Source organism: Nelusetta ayraudi, unplaced genomic scaffold, assembly GCF_046127955.1.
Source record: "Nelusetta ayraudi isolate G7.1 ecotype Tasmania unplaced genomic scaffold, CSIRO-AGI_Nayr_v1 ptg000306l, whole genome shotgun sequence".
In the NCBI taxonomy this organism is placed as follows: Eukaryota; Metazoa; Chordata; class Actinopteri; order Tetraodontiformes; family Monacanthidae; genus Nelusetta; species Nelusetta ayraudi.
Genome location: NW_027466354.1, coordinates 89,297 through 97,532, shown reverse-complemented (window position 1 = coordinate 97,532; position 8,236 = coordinate 89,297). Strand labels below are relative to the sequence as shown.

The following is an 8,236-nucleotide window of genomic DNA, read 5'->3' as shown; positions in this document are numbered from 1 at the left end:
CTAAATGGCTGTTTAACAGCACATTAGAGCCCCCCCACATGTAGCTGGCTGTATTTAGCCCTGTCTTCGGCCACTGAGAGCAACGTGATACAGCATCATCCAGTGGCTTTATTAGGTTATTCATCTTTATTATTGGAAAAAGGCTTTCGATGCAAGAGCTCACAGTGGGAATGACTGTGAGCCGAGAAGCTCTCGTTCACACTGCAGCATGTCAGTAATCTATTCTGATTATTTATCATTATTATTATTATTATTATTATTATTATTATTATTATTATTATTATTATTATTATTATTATTATCAGTAGTAGTATTAGTAATATTATTATTATTGTTCTTACAGGCGAACCACTCGGCTTCCCCTCGGTTCTGAGCTCGCAGCACTCAGCAGAACAGCAGCGCAGAGGACTGACAGTCACTGTTGATTATTGCTCATCAAGCAGCAACAGCATCCACTGGAAGCGGGCGACCAGCTGCACCGAGCCGCGGCTCTGGCCGCAGCGGTGTGAGCTCGCGCCTCTCATTGGCTCCCTGGAAGCGGCTGCAGGTTCGACACGTATGACGACACAAGCAACCCTGATGACTTTGTTTCTGTCGGGACGTTTTAATCCCTGATTTCATGCACCGCTCCGAGGACAGAGAGGCCCCGAGCAGCACACACACACACACACACACACACACACACACACACACACACAACCCCCCCTCACTCCCCCATTCCCCCATTCAGCGGCATTGAAACACTGGAATTTGCTCTCAGGGCCTTCAGCAGCAACTTCCGGTGATCGAGCAGCGTTATTGACGCTCACTGAAACAACAAACCACCGAATATGGATAGAGAGAGAGAGAGAGAGAGAGAGAGAGAGAGAGAGAGAGAGAGAGAGAGAATTATCCCAATAGTGTAAAAAAAAAAAAAAAAAAAAAAAAACTAGCAAAAAAAACTAATCAACAAAGTAAAACTAGAAATTAAATGAGTTAATTCGATCATTAATATTTACCAGTACATGCAGGTCTTATTGAATAGCATGTTTTATAGCATTATTTATAATTGATTGATTGAGATAATGACGCTGATCATGCAAAAAAAAAAAAAAAAAAAAGAACCTGAAGGCAACAGGAAAAGGGGGAAAAAAAAAAAGATCAATGCAATATGACAACAATGAAAAAGATAATTAGAGCACTTCTATTGAAGGCGCGCGGAGTTTGACGGTCGCCTCGAGGTGGACAGTGATTGGCCACAGTGAGTCAACACTCAGCTGACTGGGTGTCCGTGAAGAGCCTGGAGGCCCTGAACGCCTCACACTCCATACTCATTGACCATTAGATGACGTCACTGCTGCGTGTTTTTACTTCCTTAAAATGCATCAAGTTAGAGCACCCCGCAAGTCCTTAAAAAAACAACAACAACAACAACCGTAACGTTGTATCAAAGTCCATAATCATGAAAAGAAAAAAAGTCAGAGGGGAAAATATCGCCCTTCACCGTTTTAAATAAGAATAATAATTCTATTCTATTATTTGCCCGCTTTTTCTAAGTTGCTCTCACTGCCTCACACTGTTGAAGTCTCGAGCTCTTTGAAGAGGAAGAGAGAAAAAAAATACCCGCGTGTTGACACTATTGGTTTTTTTTTTGTTTGTTTGTTTGGTTTTTTTAGTTTATAAATTCTTGCTTCATTGACAGTATTTTATATTATATTTCACGTTTAAAATTTAAAAGAAGCCAGCAGCGACTTCAATGTTTTTGATGGATAATTGTGAGGTTTTTTTTCCGTCGTGAAGTTGAAGCGCCAGCGGGTTTCTCTTCGAGTCAACAGCTGCTGCAGTTTCTCAAGTTGAAAAGAAAAGTGAAACATTTTCCCCGAAATAAAATGTCACCGTTTTCCTTTTATTGATTTTAATATATTTAAAAGAAAATAAAAACAGTACGAGTTTGCATGTCCGGGTAGCTTTTGACAAGCGGCTGGATAATTATTAGGTCGGTTGGTTTATTGTGTGCGTGAAAAGGATCCTGATTAAACTGCATGGCTTTATTTTGAAAATACATGAGGGGGGAGGGGGGGTGGGGGGATCACGATTTTATCGAGTTAATTATTTTTAAAACGATCTTCTCTCTTGTGACAAAAAAAAAACAACAACAAACGTTTAGTTGCATAGATGTGTAGCAGATTCAATGCCATAGATTAGTTACAAACAAATGTAAAAAATAATAATAATAATGATAATGAATTAAAAACGAATAACGATTTTGTTGCACGACTAATATTTAAAAAAAAAAAATTGTGCGTGAGTGTGTTTGCGCGCGCACGCGTGCGCGCGCGCGCGCCTTCCGCCGAACTGACTGCGAGTGTCTGTAGAGGGAGCTCCAACATTAAGTTTACATAAAGTTGCCGCGGCGCGAGCGCTCCGTGCAAAATGTTCACACACGGCGGACAAACAAAATAAATGATGTTATTATTCGTCATCATCCGCAGACCATATATTACAATTACGCCGCAGTCAGTTGCGGCGGGCGGCGTTTATAGATGCGGGAACGGCGCGTGATGTATGCGGGGAGCGGGCGCGTTCCAAATTGAGCGTGATGAGAAGCGGGAGAAGGAAAAATCCATCTTTTGGATTTCGATGATCGGAACCTCCGTCAGCTGCAGCGGCGGCAGCGACGCTTCAGCCGCGTTTATTCGCTTAAAATCTCACAAACATGCGCGGAAAATTAATGCGAGAATTATTCATTTTTTAACACGAGCTGCCGTTCGGATAATCCCGCGACATTAATATCGGAATATGCGCCGCTGTTCCGGATAATTATTCTAAAGTCCCTCCACGAGAAGAACAACAAAAAAAAAGAAAGAAAGAAAGAAAGTGATAAATCCCTCCAGAAAATGTAGCTGAACAGGTTTGTTTCGCTTGACACACACACACACACACACACGCACACACACACACACACACACACGACTTGCAGTTGCACGATAATAAAACAACCATGCAATTAAAATAAAAAATCAGCAGCAAAAATAATGAACCTCGCCCACCCCCAAAAAACAATCCTGTCCTTAAAGTTGCAGCAGTTCATTTATTAGCCAAAAATATAGACTTTTCTTGTACAATTTTGGTTCACAAGTATGTACATATTCTTAACTTTATATACAAAAAAAACATCTGAACATCAAATCCTCACAGAACTTACAAAAAGAAAAAACGGGGGGAAATAAAAAGGAAATCACAGACTACAGGGTTCATACATTATTACATTAGCGCTTCTTTTTTTCTTTTTTTTTTACACAGGACATGCTTACAATGTAAGTATACAGAGATGTATTATTCTTATTTTACATTCCATATTCAAATAAAATGAGTGGAGGGGGGGAGAGAAATAAAATGAGTGTGTGGCGTGACAGGCTTGAGGGGGTGGGGGTGGGGGGGGGGTTTGAGGCCTGAAATACGCACGAGGTTTGGAAATGAAAAATGCAACGATGATGCGATGAAGAGCTGAAACACACACAGTGCTCGACCCGCACTCAACTCGTCTGCATGACGACAACACGTGATCGAACGCAGGGCCTCGGAGGAGTCACAGCGCGCACACGGATGAACCAGAATTAGAAAAAAAAAAAGAATAAAAAAAAAAAAATAGATCGCCAATTTGGATAAATATGGCGTTTAAGAAATGAGGGGGACTCGTGGCATGGCATCAACCCCCCCCCCCCTCCCCAGAAATCACCTGCTGACACTTCACATCCATTTGAACTAGGAGGGGGAAAAAAAAGCTCTTTTTCATTTTGTTTTCACTCCCCCTCCCCCTCCTCCTCCTCCTCCTCCTCCTTCTCCCTTTTCTTCTTCTTCTTCTTCTGCATCCAAGGCACTAAATCTTTGTGAAATTGTGGCGATTCATGTGAAGACACACTGGGCTTTCAATGAACGTGGTGTTGAATGAAAATTTCAAAGAGGGGAGAAGAAGTTTAAGCGAGTGCAAAAAAAATAATAAAAATAAAAAAAAGAGACAGACAGAAAAAAAAGAAAATAAATTCTGGGGTTTGGGGCCTAATTGACGCGCGGCGGTTCCGACCGAGAGGAGCGAAAGATTCTCATCCTAGTCCACTCTTTCTTTTCTTTTAAATGCTTTCTGATGAGGTCACACACACACACACACACACACACACACATACGCGCGCGCGCGCGTGCACACACACACACACACACACACACACACACACACACACACACACACACACGCTACAAGCCACTTTAACACTGTTCATCTGCGTGTCTCAAAAGCAACAGATAAAAAAAGACGAACAAAAAAAAATCATAAACAAGTAAAGAGAAAGGAGGTCTAAAATAATAATAATATTAATAATAATAATAATAATAATAATAATAATAATAACAACAATAACAATAATAACAATAATAATAATAAGTGATGTATGGCGGGCACTGCGCTACAGTGTCTCTGTTGTGTGTCTGTGGTGCTTTGTGATGGTCTCAGTGTCTCAGTGTCGGGGACAGGTACCTGTGACTGCAGTCTCTGAACTCTTGTCCTCCTGCCTGCCGCTGCTGCTGCCGCTGCTGCTGCTGCTGCTGCTGCTGCTGCTGCCGCCGCCGCCGCCGCCGCTGCTGTACAGCGCCTGCAGGCCGGTGGCCGCGGCCTGGTTGGCCAGTCCCAGGTAGTGGTTGGAGTTCAGTAAAGCCAGCTGGTGCGCCGAGAAGGCTCGGTTCGTCCAGTTGTGGATTTTCCCCACGGGACACGACGAGATGAGTCTGTGCGGAGCGACGAGGCTCTGCGCCGCCGCCGCCGCCGCCGCCGCCACTGCGCCATTCACCTGCGGGGACTTGCGCGGGTTGTCGGGCGCCGCGGCCGTTTCAGCCAGAGACCAGATCTTTGGCTTGTGCTGCGCTGCCGGGGCGGGGCTGCTCTCCGAGGCCGGAGAGGCGCTCACCGACACCGGCTGCAGTTTGAGCGGCTCCCCGTTGGCCTGCGCCGCTTTGGGCTCCAGGGACGCGTGGTAGTTGTGGTGCAGGGTGCTGTGGTGGTGGTGGTGGTGGAGGTGGTGGTGGTGTTGCTGCTGCTGCTGGCTGTGAAAGTGCTCCCCGGCCCTCTCCACCTCCTTGCCCTCCTTGGCCACGGCCTTGAGGAAGCGCTGCTCCGGGCCTTGTAAATCCTCGAAGCCGTCGGAAATCTCCGAGTCACTCCGAGCGTCGAGCTTCAGCTCGGAGTGCAAGTCGTCCTGCTCGTCCAAGTCGTCCTTGCTCTCGATATTCTCCGTGTCGATGTTCTCCAGGTCGATCTCCTCCTCGTCCTCCCTCTTGTCCCCCTCCTCTCCGTCGTGGTCGCTGGAGTAAACATTCCCCTCCTCGTCGGTGCGGTTCCGCGGCGTCCACGTCATCTTGTTCTCCTTCTTCAGTCGCCTCCTGGCGTTGGCGAACCAGGTGGACACCTGGGTGAGGGTCATCTTGGTGATGATGGCCAGCATGATCTTCTCGCCCTTGGTGGGGTAGGGGTTCTTGCGGTGCTCGCTGAGCCAGGCCTTCAGGGTGCTGGTGCTCTCCCTGGTGGCGTTCTTGGGTCTGGACGGGTCACCGAACTGGTACTGGCCGTATGGGTAGAATGCGGGGTGGTGGTGGGCGAAGCCTGGGTGCTGGACTGCGCCGGGACTGTCCTTCAGCTCGTACTGGGCTCCCTGCAACAAGACAGAGGAGCGCAGCGTCAAAGGGTTTGTTAGAGAAATGTTTGAAATAATTCTGCAGCTCATCACAGCTGCACGTGCAGACCGAGGGCAATAAAAACACAATTAGTCGCTGCTGCTGCTGCTGCTGCTGCTGATAATAATAATAATAATAACAAAAAAAATAAATAAAAATATCCAAAGAAATTGTCAACAAAAGTGCGTTTTTGTCCCATTCTAGATTTGCCAGTAATGCGCCACAACAACAAACCAGAGGGGTTTATTTTAGCATTTTAAAATATTATTTACATGGAAACACTTGACAGCGTTAGTCTTTGCTTTGTTGCCACAACTTTCCTCGTCAGTTCACCTCGTCTTACAGCGCGTTGCATCAGGTCACCGACACAACAGCACCGACAACGTCGCCCTTTTAGCTTTGCCGTAAATTGTGCCGGGACTCAAAGCCTTCGGTGGCGCGCGGCACTTTGTCTTTTTGCTCTTCACACCAACTTCCGCGGCCAAAGTTTACCGACAGAGACGCTCTCAAAGTTTGGAGACGAGCGTGTGGCGCGCGCGCGCGCACACACACACACACACACACACACACACACACACACACACACACACACACACAGGCCTGCGCTGTGTTTTTGCCCCCTAATAGTCAATAATAATTTGAAAAATGAAGGAAGTTTGCTGCGGGCAGTCGGGGGAGCAGCCGCGCGGGACTGACCAGCTGGTTGAAGATGGAGATGTCGCTGGAGTAGGGCAGGAAGGCTCCGTAGCCCTGCGCCGCCGCGGCGAACGGAGATCCGTACATGCTGGAGAGCACGTTGGAGAGCGCGCCCGACGGACTGAGCTCCGGGGCGGAGCGCGCGTTGCTGGCGATCCCCTGGCGCTCCGGAGGGTACATGGGCCGGATGTACTGGTAGCCCAGCTGCGGGAAGGACATGGCGGCAGGCAGGACGGGGGACCGTGGGGGCAGAGAGTCTGCTGCTGCTGCTGCTGCCGCTGCTGCTGCTGCTGCTGCTGCCGTCACACAAAGCCAGTGGAAGTGCCGCGATAGCCACTTTTTTTCTTTTCTTCTTCTTCTTCTTCTTTTCTCGCTCTCTCTCTCCCTCCCTCTTTCTTCACAGCGCGAGCATGTGAGCGGCTAAAAGGTGCGCGCAAGGCGGGCAGAGTCTCTATTTCCTCGGCAGCAGCCAGTGGAAGCGGTCCGGCTGTTGCGCCCCTGCAGTTCTTCTTCTTCTTCTTCTTCTTCTTCTTCTTCTTCTTCTTCACTCTTTTTCTTCTTCTTCTTTTCTTTCTTCTTCTTCTCTCCAGCCGCACTTCCCTATTGATCTGGATGGACTAAGGTCAGGTCCTTACAGATTGCTTTAGATTATTGGTACTCCCTGGCTCAGATTGACATTTCTAGTCGTTTAGAAGCCCCTCCTATTTCTCAAATCTCACCCCTCTCTCTCACACACAGGCTCTCTCTCTCTCTCTCCCTCCCTCCCTCTCCCTCTCTCTCTCTCTCTCTCTCCCTCTGAGTGTGAGGATAAGTGCACTGACGTCGCGAGCTCTTATTTGAATGGAGTTCTAAATCTCATTTTATGCTTTGCCAATCTATTTCATTTGTTATTCGCCAGCGTCTTTCCTGCAATTTTTCCCCGAAAAAAAATCTTCCCCTCCTTTCTTCTTCTTTCTTTCGCTTTAATTCACACTTTTTTTTGGTGATTTGCACAACAGTAAGCATTTCGTTGTCAGTGACTGATTAACTTTTTTTTTTTTTTTTTTTTTTTTTTTGGCGGGGGGGGGGGCGCTTTGCTTTGAATATACACAGAGATATAACACGCAGAGGGAGGGAAGTTTTCTTTGTAGCAGAGCTCAGCGACAAGAGAAGCATCATTTGAAGGAGAAAAAAAAACAATCCCGAGTTTTAAGGCCGTGGGGAGAGTTTTTTTATTTTATTTTTTTTTTTAAATACCTTTATTCTGTATCTCTTTTTTATTCCAGTAAACAATAAACGGGACATCTTCACGCGTTGTTAAACTACTTAAACGAATCACAGGTCATTTGCACCTTTTTTGCTCCCCTTGATCGTGAAGCTGTTTCCTCGCGCTGCTTTGGTTCGAGGTGTTCCGGACTGTGACTCATCTCATTCTTTCATTTAGCGACATCAAACGGTTCAGCATTGAAAGGACCGACAGCTGATGATCAGCGCATTAATGAAGAGCAAGTGTAAAAAATGACAGGTCAAGTCATAAACATCTGAGTGGATTGTGCGCTTTTATTCTAATAAACAGCACCAGCAATTAACAAACAAAACAAAACATAAATGAGCAGGGGAAAAAATAATAAGAAAGAATATAATAATAATAATAATAATAATAATAATAATAATAATAATAATAATAATAATAATAAAAGGATCGCTCTAAGTCAATAAACAACTTAGTGACCTCTTAATTCCCTCAATAAACAAAACGGTCATCCATTGACATCCAGCACCGGAACAAATCCCTCTCATAATTTGCAACCTGATGTTTCTTGTAAAATAATTCGGATTAAAACTGAAGGGGGAAAAAAAA

General features: G+C 45.9%; 1 protein-coding gene across 1 annotated transcript; it reads right to left on the bottom strand.

Annotated features, from left to right (window-relative positions):
- Window positions 1-4,373: 4,373 nt before the first annotated feature.
- Window positions 4,374-7,055, bottom strand: irx3a (iroquois homeobox 3a). Its single transcript, XM_076017284.1, has 2 exons — window positions 6,397-7,055; window positions 4,374-5,678 (listed from the first exon to the last, which is right to left on the bottom strand). The coding sequence occupies exons 1-2, from the start codon at window positions 6,613-6,615 to the stop codon at window positions 4,491-4,493; spliced, it is 1,407 nt and encodes a 468-aa protein (XP_075873399.1). The 5' UTR covers window positions 6,616-7,055; the 3' UTR covers window positions 4,374-4,490.
- Between the last annotated feature and the right edge of the window lie 1,181 nt (window positions 7,056-8,236).